Raw genomic sequence first — 18644 nt, forward strand, 5'->3', positions numbered from 1 at the left:
CTCATCAAAGTACTAACCAGGGCTGACCCTTCTTAGCTTTCAAGATTAGATTCGATCTGGACAGCTTACAACAAATCTTATATAGTTTTTTTAAAAAAATTTTTAAAAAATTAAACAATTCTGTCGAAAGCAGAAAAGTTAAAGTTTAATCATTGTTTTAAGATTTAAAAATGAAAGGAGAAATAAAACCAATTTCTTTAAAGACACCCAGAATAAAGCTAAGAGGTTGTGAAGAGAATGCCTTAGGTAATATTAATACTAATACACTTTCTTCTTCTTCTTCTTCTTCTTCTCTTATTATTATTATTATTATTATTAGTAGTAGGAGTATTTTATTCAGATCTTGTTAAATAGATCAGAACTGGAGCTCAAGGTGCCTTACAAAAACTAAAAACAGATTAGAACAGTTATAGATAAAAACACATAAAATGCATATTTATAGTGGCGGGATACAAACCGCCATATAGTACATATAGGATACGTACTAGGGTTAGGAAGGGGGTCCCGCACCCCCTAACCCAGTATGTATCCTATACGTACAAGATAGCGGCACCCCTCTACATGGGCGCCCCATCTTACGTACTGGACGCATAGCTCCAGACGTGTCGCGCGCCTATGACGTTGCGAGTCCGCGCCAGGCGCCTCGGACGTCATAGGGCGCCGCAAGAAGAAGCTCCGAAATGGAGCTTCTTTTTTGCTCCGCACGGAGCCGCGCAGTTGGGTGCTGCGGCTCCGCGCGGAGCAAATGGCGGCGGCGGGGAGAGCCGCAAAACGGCGGTGTGTACCCCGCCAGTGTTTTGTTTTATTATTCTTGTTTTGTATATGTTTGATGTTCTGACCTTTGGTTGAAAGACCTTTATAAATAACTACTGTTGTTGTTGTTTTAAAAATACAGTGCTTTTTATATGTATTATAATACGACTGTTCTTGACCATGGCATAATCACAAAACAGAGTATATACTCTTTAAAATTATCTAAAATACTATTTAAGTTCTTAGATTATGTAAAATATTACTTAATATGGAAGGTTAATTTTTGTATTGTAAATTGTGCATTACTTTTCTTTATCAATTACTTCCCAAATCTATTTCTCACCTTGCACTCTTCATTGATAATTTGGAATTTGACATTGCCACTGGATAATTCTACTGTGTCCAGCAAGACTCGATACAAGGGCTTCCCAGGACACAAATGTTTCTGACGTCTGATAAAAAAACAAAAACAAACAAACAAACAAACAAACCAAAAACCCAAAGAGACAACACACAATTAATTTACTTCTGTAAATAACTGCGTAATGGAAAAAGACATAGGAGATAATCACATGGACAAATAACCTGACTATTCCTTAACGGGATGCAGACAGGTACTGTATTATTGCTTGTAATATGCTGCAGATTCTGCCGGGCAGCTGCATCCCGGGTCTCAGGCATGCTTTGGAGACCACTTTTCAAGGACAGAAAGCTCCTGGCTTTGAAAAGAGGGCTCTGAAATGCACCTAGGACCCAGGATGCAGCCGGGTTGCATTCACCCAGCGGAATTGGTGGCGAATTACGAGAGAATTACGAGCGATAATAAGGGAGCAGTCGGATTATTTGTCCATATGATAATCTCCATAATCATGCTCACTTAACTTCTCTTGAAATCCAAGGGAACTGAGGTACGTTACAGACGGGCCCATGAGGTGCCATCATCACGCGTGAGGGGCGGTGCTTCCTGACGCGCCTTGCCCCTCACGCGTAATGACTACATCAAAATGGTGGTGCCGCATACAGATGGGCGCCGCCATTTTGACGTAGCGGACACTCTGCACCTGCACGTCACGTGGCGGAAGTGACGCCGCAAGTGCACGACTAGCGTCTCGTGGCGTCTCTTCCGGGGCCCAGGAAGGAGCACGATTTTCGCGCTCCTTCTTTGCTGTGTCCGGGAACCGTGCGGTTTGGATGCTGCGGTTCCCAGACGCAGCAACCAGCAGCGCCGCGAGACTGCCCCTTCTGGGCCGTCTGTAATGAGCCTGAAACAGGTTTGAAGCTCAACTTTATATGAATTCAGAACTGCACTAAAAACATAATGACATATGACATAATTAGTTGGCCCTGCAGCCATGGATTCAACCAGCCAAATTAAAAAAATACTTCCCAAAAACAAAGTTTGATTTTGGCATTTTATATAAGCAACACCATGTTATTATGCCATTGTATATCATGGGACATGAACATCCACAGATTTTGTTATCAGCGTTGGAGGTGTGGAGGTGTGGATTGTGTTGCTGGAACCAACCCCCCAGCAGATACTGTATTTGCTGCTCACTTTTAAAATTATGTTTTCTTTTTTCTTTGACAACAGAAAATCCTATTTAACTTATTCATAGCATTATCTTTTCTCAGTAAAGCACAGCTTAGCTCCTTTCAGAATTCTCTTTATCTGGAAGGAAGTTCATGATGTTTATCATCATCATCATCATCATCATCATCATCATCATCATCATCATCATCTCCTCTTTCATGATACATTCTTACCATTAAATTATTTTCAGAATTACTGATAGTGATTAAAAAGAAAAATTCTAGTTGTCGATGGCTGGAGAGCATTAGGAAGACATATTGGTGCCTCTTTACTACCCATTGCCTTTGGATCCAAATCCATTCCATTTCCTTAAACAAGCTCCTGATTTGAGCCACTCATCTGTTATCCCTGGTCCCCACCTTCTCCATACACACATCTTCCTCCATATCTACTATGCCAATACCCACCAATCCCAATCAGGAATTCTCTGCATGGAATCCAACTTTCCTTCGGACAATTCAATAGTAAATTTAGACTAGAAGATTGTGACATACAGGTACTGCATTTTAGGAGAGGAACTAGTGTTATGTTCATGTGGTTTATCCTGAAACTGCTCCCTACAGGCTTTTGCAACAGTGACTTTGCAACACTGAAAGTAATCTTTGCTAAAAGAAGAATCTCTTGCTAACAGACGGGCTATTAGGCAGGATGTGAATTGGAAAGTGATTCTCTCTTCAGTAAAGGCTTTTAAAATACTTTGTGGAGTTTATCAGACAAGGGAAATTGGAAGTATAATCCAAAGGCAATCTGAACGCAATCATGGGGTTTAACGTTATTGCGTGATAGACTACCACACACAATTTCGAGCAATGGGAAATCAGTCCAAATGCAATCATGGGGTTTCACGTTATTGCGTGATAGATTACCACACGCAATTTTTGGCAATGACAAGCTATTTTCGGGCAATGGCTCAGTTCGAACACAATTCGAATTCACGTAAATTCGCTGAAGTAGTGAATTCATGTGAATGTGTTCTGCCCAACTTTCTTTTCATTCGAAATTAAGAGAAATTCCTCCCGTGTGATAAACTCCTCTGTAACAAACTATTGAGTGAAGAGGCTTCTTCTCATGAGGGCATGCAAAGTGGCTGGAAGGTACCCAGATTAGTTTTTCACTCCCCCAGTCTCTCTTAAATCGTTTGCAAGGAGAATTTGCATGATGGTAGGTTGCTACAATCTAGCAAGGAAATTCAAAACTTGGGGCCAAACTAGATATGAATTTAATTGTACAATTGCAGGTCTGTTAATATGCATAGCTGTGTTGTGTTTGTTATGCAAAGTGAAGTGAAGTGAATTAATCCTGCAATAGTAAAATCCGCTTTTTTCATACTGCTTTGGGTTGTGTTGCGTTGTTAGCCCTATGGTCTTCTGGCTTGGTGCATAATAACTACACTTTTCCTTACCTGTAGAAGGCAATTTCTTTACATGTTTTAAATTGGCTTTCGTCCACAGCCTCATCTTGGACACTGGATAAAAGACAGTATAATAGGATCTCATTGAAAAAAGAAATGTATAAACTGTACACTGGCACAAACTTGTCCAATTTAAAAGGTGGGCTATGTCAATGAAGTTACTGTTGCTTAAGCACAGTATGCATACATATATGGACTCCATAGTAAAGCTATTCTTTCACAAGAAAGTCTTTTAAAAACCAGCTATTGTAGAGCTTCATGATCAGTACTTTGCCAGGATATTCTGGGAGATGTCCTTTAGCAAGTTAGTATCATCCACACTTTTGATAGCCAAGTTGGTTAAATAAAAATAAAGACTGTTAAGTGGTGTAGCAAAAGTGTACATATGGCTTACTTCTCTTTTTTTACTTTTTCAAAGTGAGCAACTTCTGAATTTGGATGGTCTTGTATTTTCAGAAAAGAAAATCCAATTTATTACTTTTCCTCACCCAAGCAAGCTGAGGTTCCTCCAGTTGAAACTTGAAACCATCAGGTTAATTGAGGAATTCCATTTGCCATCCTGACAGTTCCTTCCCACCATATTTCAAGACTGAACATGTCATGATTTAAAGATCAAATCTTTCCCTCAACATTACCCCCAACCCCGTTTTCACAACATCTGACTTAATAAAGAGTTCTGAAAAGCACTGTTTTGTGCTTTTTTTGGGTGGCTTAATAAAGACATTACTACTCTATAGATTTTTTTAATGGCCAGCACAGCTATTCCTGGTTTTCTGCATCACTGTTTTGTACTATATAATTGAAAACCCTATCAGAAAACTCACCTGCAAGTAATGCCACTTTTTCTATCATTCTAACAACAACAACAAAAACTCTGTAGACTTGAGATGGCTGTATTGACTGCAGTATTGCATGATCCACTTTGTTAAAAAACTAGACTCCTCATGCTACACTACTGTGTTTTAAATGCACAAAGCAAGAGGGCATAAACAGGATTTATAAGCTATCACACAACTTCCGTGATCCTGTGTTAGTCTGATCCTGAGCATACATACTTGCTTAAGAATGAAGAAATAGCTTGCCGGGGTAGACCAAAATTAACCTACCGTAGTCTTAGCATGCATAAGTTGGAAACAACTTGAAGGCAAGCAACACGCACACAGAGCACCCCTCCAATTCTGATCTACTCCACTGGAAACTGGCTGGTGACCAGTTTATGAGTAGCCTATTGTTTATTAAACTGAGACTGTTGTTCTTCAGCCATATCATGAGAAGTCATGACTCACTAGGAAAGACAATAATGCTTGGTAAGACAGAAGGCAGTAGGAAAAGAGGAAGAAGGCATTCCAGATGAGTAGACTCAATCAGAAAGGAAGCCACAGCCCTGAGTCTGCAAGACCTGAGCAGGACTGTTGATGACAAGGTGACTTGGGGGCCTCTCAGTCATAGGGTTACCATAAGTCAACTTGATGGCAGGTAACACAATTGTTTATCCTAACTGAATGGCATCTTCCCCATAGTTTATTTAGGACCTAAATATCCTAACGACACCAGATAATGTCTGATCTTGGAAGCTATGCAAGATCAGCCCTGGTTAGTACTTGGATGGAAGACCACCAATGAATACCAGGTGCTGTAGGCTATATTTCAGAGGAAGGAACTGGCAAAGCCACCTCTGAGTATTCCTTGTCTAGGAAAAGCTATGACAATCGTAAATCAATAGACGATTTGATCCAGGAGCAACTTCTGTGAGCCTCAAGCTCTTTCGCTCTTTCCAGTTCACATTTGCCAATGTAAACATTCTCTCCTATTGATGTATGTGTGTGGTTGCATCCACAATGCAGGGGAAAAAATGCAGTTTGATACCGCTTTAGCTGCCATGGCTCAATGCTGGGAAATGGAGTTTGGCGAGACATTTCGCCTTCCCTGTCTGAGAGAGCTCTGGTGCCACAGCAAACCATTTGCTTAAAATGAAACAAATGGAAGTAAATTTTAGAGAGAGTCCTTCCCATGTTCTGTCCAAAGCATGTATTCATTTCACTCCACTAACAGCTCCACAGAGATCCCAGAATTTCCTCTCGCACCTGAAATTCAACTGGGATTGCTAGTAGCTGCAAACTTCTTAGATTGTTAAATAAATAAATAAATATTATTAGATTTATTTGTATCCTGCTCTTTTCCCAGATCTGGGACTCAGGGCGGCTTCACAATATTAAAAAAAACAACACAATTAAAAACACAGAAAAGAGGTGCATTTAAAAATTATTAAATTACTACAATGATAAAATAGAAAGGTATCAAAGGAATAAATAAAATAAATTGTAATAAAATGTCAAATGTTTCCCCTAGTATCGAATACATGTATTTCACTTAGAATCTCAGGGGCCCATAGCACTGAGCCATGGCAGTGAAAGTGGTGTCAAGGCGGATTATTTCTGCAGTGCGGATGCAGCTTAGGTTTGCAAGGCAACTTCTGCAGAATCCTGCGTTTTTACCTGACATTTTCCTGGCTACTCGATTCCATGGCATCCCTGCCCAGTGAGTTATTTTTGAATGCAAGGGCTGCTCCTTGCTGTCCTCCCTTCGCTGTAAACCAGGGATAAGAGAAGGCAAGGCAAAGCCTTCAGTTGCCTTTGGGCAGTTTCGATTTCACCTCCTCTCACAGCACTCTGGGAAATGGAGTTTTTTTTTATTTCTGAGCATTTGGACAGGCTGGTCATCTGGGCAAGATCGGATGAAGCAGCAAGGCACTTTGTTCAGCTTTTTTGTTTTGCTTCAGTACCACCTCGATGCTTCAAGTTGGCTTGGAGCTGGAGAAGGACCATACCCCGGCTATCAAGATTTTATTTTATTTTTTAGAAACAGTTTCACCATGTGGAGTTATTGTAGCAAGGGTTGCCTTTGGAATGTGAAAGCCAAGGCAAAAATTAGGGGATGAAAAATTCACCTTTGTCCACAGAATTGAAAGATATAGCTGTGTTAGTCTGGAGGATCAGCACATAGAGAGATCTTGTAGCTCCTTAGAGACTAACTGAAAGGAAGAAGTTGGCAGCAGGAGCTTTCCTAGACTTCACTCTACTTCTTCAGATGCATTTGATGCCATTGGTATGTGAGGATGTCAATTCAAATTACAGATCCTTTGTGTACAGAGATGAAGTTGCAGGTCCAGTTTTAACATCAGCCGTTAGTGTACAAAGGCATTGGAAACTGGTTGGAAAGAAAAACAGCAGAATTGGAATTGATCCATAAATTACAGTCCCCCAGCAATGGATTGAACAAAGGCAATGGTTTCCTGACTCACCACACACATCTCAACACTATCTGACCCCATCTTTATGGGGTGCCCTCCATTCATCTATTCCCCTCCTCACCACAGACTAGTCCCATTGCAAACTGGATCTGCCTCTTCATCTCCATGCACAAAGACCAGTTTCCTACGCCTTTGGGCATGAACGACCATCCTTAAAACTGGACCTGCAACTTCATCTCCATACACAAAGGATTTGTAATTTGAATTGACATCCTCGCATACCAATGGCATATATTGTATATACTTGTCTATAAGTCTAAAATTTATGCCCAAAAACTGACCCCAAAATCCCAGGTCGACTTATTTATGGGTCACTATGGAAACGTGATAGCAGATCTTTCAGACTTCCCCATGCAGTGCAGAGACGATTTTATTTCTCTCTGATGCCAAGCAGAAATAAGAGTCCGTCTCCCTCCTGTGTGTCTGGCTGAAGCAAAAGCTGAAACGATGAGGCAAAAAGCATCAGTGAGAGTCTCTCTTGCCATACGCACACATATACACACTGAAGGAGCCTCCAAGTTTTACCCTCAACCTATCCATGGGTCATGGCAACATTCATAATTTTGGCCCCAAAACCTGACCTCGACTTCTACATGAGGTCGACTTAAAGTTGAGTATGTGCCTGGCTTCCATTCCACCAAATGGATCTGAGGAAGTAGACCTTTTTTCTTTTTTTTCATCTTTGTGTTTTTCCTGATTCATCCAACAGACCCTGGCCATAGAACTGCCCTGGAGGAGCTACAAAGGCCCAGTGGAGTATTCTCTCTAGGAATCTCTAGGTCCTTCAGTGCAACTTTTGGTTAAAGCTGGCTAAAGAGTTGCACTGGAGGACCTAGGTAGTGTATTCCTAGAGAGAACACAAAACAAAGGAAGAGCAAGGTATAAATACACTCATCCCTCCATATTTGTGGATTTGATTTTTCACAGATTTTATTAATATGTTCTCTTTAGCAATCTCTAGGTCCTTCAGTGCAACTTTTTAGTTGAAGTTGACCATAGAGTTGCAGTGGAGGACCTAGATATTGCCAGAAAGAACATATTAATCCATATTGTGCTCCCGTATTAAAGATTACCACCTTTTGATATTATTGTTATGTATGTAGTTATGATTTTATTGTTATAATTTTGTATTTTAGGGAGGGAGGGTTAGGGGTGGGTTATTTTATCACTTTTGTATTCCACAAACTCTGCTGTTACCCACCTTGATCACCAAAACGGAAGAAGCGGGATATAAATAAATATTTTATCATTATTATTATTATTATTATTATATTCATCAAATCCGTGAATAATCAAAGCCGCAAATATGGAGGGATGAGAATGTGTGTGTGTGTGTAATATATATATATATATATATATATATATGAAGTGCTTTTAAAAACATTTCATATATGTAGATATATATATATATACACACACACACATACACACGTGTATATAATAACAATTATTATTATTATTATTATTATTATTATTATTATTATTATTATTATTATCCACTTGGAGACCACTTTAAGGGCCCTGGCTCAGTGCTAGGGAATCCTGGGAACTGTCTGTTGTGGGGGCACCATAGAGCTGTCTGTGAGAGTGGGGATAGAGTAGGCCTGTGAGGGGAGATGCCCCGGAAGTAGAAGGAGGAGAACCGGAAGCGTGACGGGAGGGTCTGGTCTAGTCGCTGCTGCTTCTGCTGCTGTTGTTGTCGTCAGGGTGGGAGGCCTTGGCGCCCTTGAGGCCCCGGGGCTGCCATTATGCACGACGCCTTCGAGCCGGTGCCCATCTTGGAGAAGCTGCCCCTCCAGATCGACTGCCTGGCCGCCTGGGGTGAGTGGGGCGGAGGCTTTGGTCCCCATCCCCTTGTGGCCGAAGCTGCCCTTTGCCTTCCTCCTCCGATCCTGGGTTCAGGGCGAGGAAGGAAAACAGGCCCTCCTTTCTTCCCTGCCCGCCCGCCTCCTGAGGAGGAGAAGAGCACGCTTATCCTGGGGAACCTGGGCCACTGTATGCGTTTTTCAATGGCAGTTGTGCAATCATAGAGTTGGGAGAGACCCCAAGGGCCCCCCAGTCCAGCCCCACTCTGCCATGCAGGAACTCACCATCAATACATCTCCCTTGGCAGATGGCCCTCCAGCCTCTGTTTAAAGACTTCCAAAGGAGGAGACTCCACCGCTTTCCAAGGGAGTATCTTCCACTAACATCTCTCTTTCATAGAGCCACAGAGTTGGGAGAGACCCCAAGGGCCCCCCAGTCCAACCCCATTCTGCCATGCAGGAACTGACTATCAGATGGCCATCCAGCCTCTGTTTAAGGACCTCCAAGGAATGAGGCTCCACTATACTCTTGAGGAAACGTGTTCTACTAACAGCTCTCTCTCTGCCAGGAATGTCTTCCTAACGTTGAGGTGGAATCTCTTTTTCTCTAGTTAGAATCAAAGAATCCTAGAGTTGGAGGAGACCGCAAGGGCCATCCAGTCCAACTCCCTTCTGCCATGCAGGAACTCTCAATCAAAGCATCCCTGACAGTTGGCCATCCAGCCTCTGTTTAAAGACCTCCAAAGAAGGAGACTCACCCACTCTCTGTGGGACTATGTTCCACTGTCAAACAGCTGAAGTTCCTCCTAATGTTGAGGTGGAATCTCTTTTCCTGGAGCTTGCATCCATCGTTCTGGGTCTTATTCTCTGGAGCAGCAGAAAACAAGCTTGCTCCCTCCTCAGTATGACATCCCTTCAAATACTTAAACAGGGCTAACATATCACCTCTTAACTGTCTCTTCTCCAGGCTAAACATCCCCAGCTCCAAAGAAGGAGACTCCACCACACTCTGCAGGTGATGTAGAGATCGGGGTTTGAGTCCCAACTTGTTCATGGGAGCCTGCTAGGCAACCTTAGGCAAGCCACACTCTCTTAGCCTTAGAGGAAGGCAATGACAAACCCCTCTGGACAAACCTTGCTGAGAAAACCCTGGGACAGGTTAGCCTTGTGACAGCTGTATGTGAGAAATGACTTGAAAGTACACAACAACAACAACAACAGCAACAACAAAAACATTGAAGACATGATCCAGGTGGGTCAACCATAGATAGAGAGATCTTGAGACTAACCAAAAGAAAGAAATTGGCAGCACGAGGTCTACGAAAGCTCATGCTGCCAATTTCTTTTTTTTCAGTTAGTCTCAAAGGTGCTACAAGATCTCTCTATGTACTGATTCTACAGACTAACATGGCCATGTCTTTGAATTCTACATGCATGGATAGGAGAGAGAATGATAGAATCATGGAGTTGGAAGAGACCGCAAGGGCCATCCAGTTCAATCCCCTTCTGCCATGCAGGAACTCACCATCAAAGCATCCCCAACAGATGGCCATCCAGCCTCTGTTTAAAGACTCCTAGGGAGTGTGTTCCACTCTTACTGTCAGGAGGTTCCTCCTAATGTTGAGGTGGAATCTCTTTTCCTGTAGCTTCCATCCATTATTCCATGTCCTATTCTCTGGAGCGGCAGAATACAAGCTTGCTCCATCCTCAGTGTGACACTCCTTAAAATACTTATGCAGGGCTGTATCATATCACCTCTTAATCGCCTCTTCTCCATGCTAACCATACCCAGGATCTAAGTCTCCCAGCATCCCAAATCCACAAACCATTTAAACAAATAAAATTCACAATATTCTAATGGACATTGGTCTATTTCACAATATGGCACAAGATACCAATATACCAATGTTGTAATGGTAAAGGTAGTCCCTTGACATGAATGTCTAGTTGCAACTGACTGTAGGGGGTGGTGTTCATCTCTGTTACTAAGCCAAAGAGCCAGCATTGTCCGAAGACGGATCCGCTGGTCGTGTGGCCAGCATGACTGCACTGAATGCTGTTATTTTCCCACCAAAGTGGTACCTATCTACTTGCATTTGCATGCTTTTGAACTGCTAGGTTGGCAGAAGTTGGGACTAGTGATGGGAGCTCACCTCATCATGCGGCACTTGAGCCTTGAACTGCCATCCTTCCGATCGTCAGAATTGGTGACTTAACCACTAAGCCACCACATCCTTTATATTGGTATATTGTATGATATATTGGTATAGTTCACAAAATACACAGTATGCCAATATACCATAATATACCATTATATTGTTATTATTTGTTTTATTTATTTCATTTGTCTGCTACCTTTCTTCCAGGAGGGACCTGTGATTCCACAATATACCAATGAATATTGGTGTATTGCACAATGTACCACAATACAGCAATGCTCAGTGTATTGCACAATATACCACAATACACCAGTGGATATTGGTATATTGCGCAGTATACCAAAATACCACAGTATAACAATATACCAAAGGATAATAGTATACTGCACAATATACTACAGTATACAAATATACCATAATATACCAATATACCAGTGGCCCAGTGGAATTTATTGGGCCAACCAAAATGTACAAAAAACATGTTGAAAGGTTTGGAAGCTCCACTGGTTTCTTCATCAGGCAAAGCTGTTAAAAGTCATGTGTGTGTGTGTGTGTGTGTAAGGGATGCTGGTATTGTTTTGTGTAGCACCATGTACATGGATAAAAAAAATAAAAACAACAACTTTGCAGTTCATATTTTAGGCACATCACCTGCATGTTGTGTGGTAAAACATTAAAATTTATGTCTGTCTAGATATGGATTATGTTTGCTTATTATAATGTGCATGCGTTATTAGAATGGGAAGGATGATCTGGTGTTCTGGGGTGTGTGGAAGGAATTTTTTTGAAGGTAGCAGGTTCTCTGGATGACAGCATGGTGTAAAGAGAAGAAGTACCCTGATTAAATTAAGGCCTGTATTCTCTTCTTTTCTGGAAGAGTTTATTCCAAGTGGGATTAGGTTTACATCAGAACTGTGGGTTGCTCATCTGGGCTAAACAAGTACTTCTCCTTCCCCTTATTGTTGAATTATGGGAGTGGAAGGTTACTCCAGGAGTACTTTGCATGCTACAGAAAATGCCTGAAGGGCATTCAACGGAGTCTTAATAAATATGCATCTGGGATCCACATTGTATAACTCCTTAGGGAATGTTCACTATATGTTCGGGTGTTTTGGGGAAAATATTTGGCTAACCTGGGATGCAAATACGGAGATCTGTCTGTGGCCCCAACTTTTGAAGTAGTAGACAGGTTGAGACTCCTTTATCCAGAAATCTGAAATATTCCAAAAACAAACCCCTTTTTTCATGGGTGGCTAGGATAGTGACACCTTTGCTTTCTGAAGTTTTAATAGACACAAGCATCATTTCATGCACAAAATTATTAAAATATTGTGTAAAATTGCCTTCAGCTAAAATTACTGACATGTCTTATGTGAATACTGGTATTCCAGAATGCAGAAAAATCTAGAACATCTCTGGTCCCAAGTATTTTGGATAAGGGAGACTCAACCTGTATTTACCTCTAAGGTATATGGGATTCAACATATACATATGGTTTACTGGTCACATAGGTAGAATACTACATTTAATTTTTCAGTCAGAAATCTCCACTCACCTGAATGACTGAAGAGTTTGTCAGTTCTCAGCAGGATACTGTTTAAATCAGAGGTGGACAACATTCAACTTTAAATGGGTACCATGTAAAATTTAAATGTGATGGACAAATTGATAACTTTATGAATAATTCATAGTCTTGCTTTACCTACCAAGATGACTGTACTTTCCATTCAGAAGTCTTGTCTGGCACTCAGAAGGTCTGGAGAAATGGATATTTTAAAATAGTGCAATATTTAATGCTGTCGTAGAATTAACAGTGCTTGTGTCATTGTTTTGCTAAATATTCTTATGGGATTATGGGGAGAGAAGATTTATAAGAATTTTCCATTCCACATTGATACAGTTGTTTCCAGTGACTATCAGTTTTGGTCCAAGGTAATCTCAACTTGTATAAATACAGACATGTTGCTTATGTCCGATTTGAACAGAGATAGTATTTACAGCATTAAAGCTGGGTGAAAAGGAAGATAGATTGTATGGGGAGATGAGCGTTAAAACTGTCATCATATGGTTATTGCATGTATGCATATTGTTGGGTATGCATACATGCAGAACCTGTAGTATTCTGCAGTTTGTCAGTGGATGCTTTCACATGGAAGGCAAGCATAATTAAAACATGATAAAAACATTGCCTCCTCCGTGTAAAAGTGTACAGTGCAGCTGTTGCATGTGATGATATCTGTACTTGTTGTGATTTCCTGCTTGAACAAATGTACCATGTACAAAATGAATAAAGTTTGTGGCTGCGTTTATAGTAAGCATCATTTTGAGTCCCCATTCCCATGGAAGAAATGAGTATTAATACATTATGTTCCAGGTGGTTATAATTTGCATATCCTTAAATATAGTTGCATGTGTGTGCTTAAGCTGAGGATGCTGTTTACATAACTCCTGATAGTCTTTGGATATTTAAAGCAATATTTTTGACTCACAGTTCATACATTATTACCATCTGGCATTGAGAAGACTTGTTTGTTAATCATGTTTGATAGCAGTGCAAACAGTTAAAAACAAATACCGGTAGCTATTAGTAATGCTTTGCCTTGTTTAGTACTCTAAAAATATGATTTGCCTAGAGGAAGTGGAAAGAGACGGTGATACTTTTGAGTAAAGAGGCATAAAATTGCATTGTAAACTTAACTGAAGTATATTGAACATTATAGATTTGTAATGTTATTTTTACTTTTGTCTTTGCATTGTGATACCCACATACTTTAAAATATGGTAGTCCAATATCATGTTTTTCTTTTACATTGCTGACATTTTCAGGTTTTTTTTTAAATGCTGCCTTGCTAATTTTAACATGTATGAAGAGCCATAGATATATATTCATTATGCTATTACTAAATAATATGAAAACTATTTTTAGAAATAAATAATTCTCTCATTAAAAATAGTAGTAGAACTTTTTACATGATGCATCTCTGGATTTCAGCAAACAAATCACATTGTAATCCATGGAATTTGAGTACATATGGTTAAGATCTGAGTGACAGTGAGTAGATATGCTGCATATTCTTCAGGAGTGTAGATGGGACACATATATAGTTTGTCCTTTAAGGTTTTTCAGTACGAAATGTAACAGACAAATAAAATAGACTTGGATGGAAGAAATGGACTCTTATTAGTGGTGACAGAATGTTTTCTCTTTTTGCAGAGGAATGGCTCCTCGTTGGGACCAAACAAGGACACCTTCTACTTTACCGAATTCGAAAAGAAACTGGTAGGTTTGTAATGATTCAGCCCTTCTGTATATTGGTTCGCAGATGTTGTAGCTCTTAGTGACTTGAAGACTCAAGCATAATAATTTCTGACTTGTGGTGACCCTAAGACAAACCTATCATGGGGTTTTCTGGGGCTGAGAGTGTATGACTTACCCAAGTTCACCCAGTGGGTTTCCATGAACAAGTGGGGAATTGAACCCTGATCTTTAGAGCCATAGAATAACACTCATTTGCTCCGAGAGTCAGTATCATGCTGACTCTGGGAGCAAATTTACTTAACTGCATTTAGGCTAGTTCATGCCGGGTTATAGACCGCCACTTGGGACGTCTGCAGGACGTCCCATTTTAAAAAAGGGGCGTCTCTTCTAGACGCCCCTGGGTCTAATACGGACTCTGTCCGTACAATATGGCGCCGGCCATTCCACACGGCTGGCGCCATCTTTACGTATCGGACGCTGTGCGTCTGAACGTGTCGCAGCGCTAATGACGTTGCGAGTGCGCCAGTGGTGCCTTGCGACATCATTAGGGCGCCGCAGAACGAAGCTCCATTTTGGAGCTTCTTTTTTGCTCCGTAAGGGAGCCGTGCGGTGTGCCTGCGACGGCTCCCTTATGGAGTAAACGGCGGCGGCAGCAGACCGCCTCAAAGCGGCGGTCTATAACCCACCCATGTTTTCTTTGTATAGACCTTACACATGATAGTGGTGTCAGTAGTGGGATCTCAGTAGCAGCCTAAGAAGTTGTATAGTGCTTAAATACTGAAGGTTCAGAGTAACTGTCTCTGAAACTCTTAGAATCTGTATCACATTTCGAGCTTTTCAGAAAGGCTTACCATGTCCTAAAGGCCCAACTTTGGTAGTTGTTGCTTGAAGACAATATATATTGTGCCCAGGCTCTGTAAACAGTACCTGTGAGATAGGGATCAAGGTGACACTGTGTGAGGTAGGCAGGAACTATCTAAATCCTCTTTTCTCCTCCTCCATTTTCTGAGGTCCTGGTCTAAATTATTCCTCATAACCGTTATTTACTGATCAAAAAACAATTATTCATGTACCAGTTCTACAAATATTGACACATTTAGTTTTGTGCTGATTGTCCCAAAAAAGCTAATATAGAGCCACCCCTGACAAAGCTGGATTGGGGCTGCAGCAACTGCATGCTCCTTTAGCAGCTGTTCCGTGGCCCCACGGCAGCTTCCTGGCGTGGTGGGATATTGCGTCGTGTAACTGCCACGCCTCCAAGATGGCCAAAAGCCCACCCACATGTGGGCAGCTGGTGGCATGAAGCTGGCTTCTGGGCATCATGGGGGTGTGCATCATGTGCATGCCATGCCTCCATGCTGGATGGAAACCAGCTTTCTATGCCAGGCTGTTCTGGCACACACTTTTTATTACTGAATACATCAGGTTGCTATTTGCAGAGCAGTTTAATGGAAAAACAGGGCTGCCTTTTATGACATTTGGAAGTCTACCACAAATGGTTTTGTGTTTACTGAATAATAATAAAAAAAATAATTGTACAGTATGGTCTTTTGTTCCTTGAGGTTCCTTTCCACTCTGATTTGTTTATTGGGCTTTATTATATTTTTAAGTTGTAAAGGAATATCATTCTGAGATATAGGCAAAATTCAACCTATAAAACACACTTTGCTGTGGTTTGGAATGGAAACAGGGAAAATAAATTTAACAGTGGTTTTTTTCTTACTTAAATGTCTTAGTTATCAATGGCTGTCTCTGAACTGCAGAAATAATCTGTTCTGAAACTGATTTAACTGCCCTGGCTCAGTGCTGTTTAATTCTGGGAACTGTAGTTAATTATGGCACCAGAGAGCTCTGACAAAGAAGGCTACAAATCCCAGAATTCCATGGAGCCATGGCTGTTGAAGTGTCATTCTGAGTTATTTCTGCAGTATGGATGGAGCCACTGTCAAGAAATGCTAGAAACCCATTTATTTAACTTCTTCAAGGGACATTTCTGTATGATAAAGTGATACTATGAGTATATCTTCCTATCATACAATGTAAAAAAAAAAGCTTAAAAATGAGCATACAGTCTAAATGTATAGTCTCCAGACAGAGGTGAACATGTGGGTGTTATACTCAAACTTCATCAGTCTGAGTCATTGTGTCCTGCAGTTGGGGATGGTGGAATTGGTAGTCTTACAACTCTGGCAAGGCTACTGGTTGCTCATCTCTGCTGTAAATGTTAGCTCTGTGTTTGGGGGAGGATGAAGCCAACCAAAGGGCAAAGGGAGCCAACAGATAGGTGTAAGGAATTAATGTGAGCAAATGCAGGTATGTGCAGTTAGGTTTTGTTTTGGTTAAAGATGCTATTAATGAATTTCTAAAATAATTGTAAGCAATGAGAGGCTGCATATTGGACACAGATTGGGAGGTGATGTTCCAACTTCTTTAGAAAAGTTACAAAAAATAGTCTGAAAATTAAGCTGAGGTAACTCATGTACCTGCTCTGGGGGACATCAGAATTAAACAATTCAGAGAAGCCTGTATGTTTTTGTCGGTGTTCTAGTTTTGTAAAAAGACCAGATTCTTTGCTGAATTCATACTCAATCACCTTAGCCAATCTGTTGCAGTCGAATCATGCTAGTTTTGAGTTGCTCTTGTCTCACATGGAAAATTTCTCCCCCTTTTTGCATCAACATCAGGAGAGGTTACGGCATCAGAAAATGGATGTAAGTTTTGTATCCATAAACCTCTTTAAACCCTTGTGGTGAAATGTTTTATTCTTTTACCCTGTTACAGTACTTTCTAGAGATTTTATTTATTAGTATTTAATCTTGATAAAGGGTCCTGGGGGCTTGTCTTTCTCTAGAGTAGATTTTGAAGTCTTTTGTTAAACCCCTTTAGGTCAGATGATCACAAGACGTGGTTTACTGGTGGTTATACTGTAATGTGTACAGTATTGCTCAATTTTTTGCAGTGGGTCTGTGAGACGTACAACTCCACTCAAATGATAAAGCTGGTAATGGAAATTTGTGGTACAGTTTGCCTTTGCTGATGAAATAAAGTGGAGTAGTTAGCTTGTAAAGTATCTGTGGTCTAAAGGAGTTCCTTTGCTTTGTGTTAGGTTGCAATCGGTTTGAAGTGACATTGGAGAAATCAAACAAGAACTTCTCCAAGAAGATTCAGCAGGTAGGTATGATAGCTTTGGGTTCACCTAAGACAATTTCCTGAGAGGGATTTGCCTTGGATGAGATTGGAAATAGCTCTGCAGTTGCTTAGCACCAAGAGAAATCTTACACTTTTAATATTGGTGTTTTCTGCTGCAGTCATAGGTCATCTCCTCCTTAGTAAATGTGTTTGTGGTTGCTGCCCTAAAATCAGAGGCAATTGGGGAGTGGCTGTAAATGCCTATTCTTACATGATATTACAGCTACAATATTGCAAGGAGGCTGATGTAGCCTTCTGCTTTCAAATGAGCGACTTTTCCCAAGTAATACTCACTAGCTTAAATCAAATTGCTAATGCTGAATAGAGTTGAAGTAATGCAAGTAGCTTTAGAGTTGACTTACACGGTTACCATTGATTAGTAGGTCTAGCCTGATTGAGTCTAGCAATGGGTTTTAGAGGTTTATATGTACATCATACTTTAAGCCAAGATCAGCTTCCAGAATGGACAAATAAAATTCATACAGAACTACAACAGGAGGAATATGTGATAGTATGGTTGAGTTTTCTGATTCCTAACAGTTGATGATACGGTCCAGGTTGGCTCCAAAGAGAGAGAGAGAGAGAGAGAGCAAAAAACAACAACAACCAAATAAACAAACCTGTTTGGTTCTTTTCAGATGTCTATTCTTTGTTGCAGGTTATAATCTGTACAAATTACCAGAGTAATTGCAATTTGCTAAACTATGGTTCATGTTAACTGTAGTTCATCTTAACTGTGGATTCATCAACTTCAGGCCTTAGATTCCTTGTTTCTACTAATTATAATGTATTGTTAAGAGGAGCTCTAGTCAGGGTTGGTTTTAAACCAAATGACTTAGGAAAAAAATCCTGGTTTTTAAATTGATTATTCACACATATCTATCTATCTATCTATCTATCTATCTATCTATCTATCTATCTATCTATCTATCTATCTGTCGTGTCTGTCTGTCTATCTATCTATCTATCTATCTATCTATCTATCTATCTATCTATCTATCTTATCCTTTGTGAACTGCCTTGGGTCCAATCAAACAAACAAACAAACAAACAAACAAACAAAATTACTGTTTTCCAACCCTCTAACTCAAGCAACAATGACTGTTTGAATTTAAACCACTTTAGCACTTATTGGCAGGTGTTCATTGTTAGACCAGTATCCAG

The 18644-nt window shown here is 40.6% G+C and overlaps 2 protein-coding genes across 5 annotated transcripts in view; one reads left to right on the forward strand and one right to left on the reverse strand.

The window, feature by feature from the left end:
* The window catches only part of GANC (glucosidase alpha, neutral C), a 41658-nt gene extending 35269 nt beyond the window's left edge, over positions 1–6389 (reverse strand). For both annotated transcript variants that reach the window (XM_042443340.1, XM_042443334.1), the window contains exons 1-3: positions 6254–6389; positions 3750–3812; positions 1097–1205 (exon numbers count right to left, since the gene is read on the reverse strand). In XM_042443340.1, the coding sequence (XP_042299274.1) occupies positions 1097–1205; positions 3750–3812; positions 6254–6282 (201 nt within the window). In that variant the 5' untranslated portion in view covers positions 6283–6389. The remainder of the gene's footprint in view (positions 1–1096; positions 1206–3749; positions 3813–6253) is intronic.
* Positions 6390–8728: 2339 nt separating this feature from the next.
* VPS39 (VPS39 subunit of HOPS complex) overlaps positions 8729–18644 on the forward strand; it is a 38533-nt gene continuing 28617 nt past the window's right edge. Inside the window, exons 1-4 of one of the 3 annotated variants that reach the window (XM_042479162.1) lie at positions 8729–8889; positions 14247–14312; positions 16976–17002; positions 17398–17462. In XM_042479162.1, the coding sequence (XP_042335096.1) occupies positions 8817–8889; positions 14247–14312; positions 16976–17002; positions 17398–17462 (231 nt within the window). In that variant the 5' untranslated portion in view covers positions 8729–8816. Of the gene's footprint in view, positions 8890–14246; positions 14313–16975; positions 17003–17397; positions 17463–18644 lie in introns of those variants that run through there. The other 2 variants (XM_042479171.1, XM_042479180.1) reach the window with 2 other exon arrangements.

Source organism: Sceloporus undulatus, chromosome 1 (assembly GCF_019175285.1).
Source record: "Sceloporus undulatus isolate JIND9_A2432 ecotype Alabama chromosome 1, SceUnd_v1.1, whole genome shotgun sequence".
Lineage (NCBI taxonomy): Eukaryota > Metazoa > Chordata > Lepidosauria > Squamata > Phrynosomatidae > Sceloporus > Sceloporus undulatus.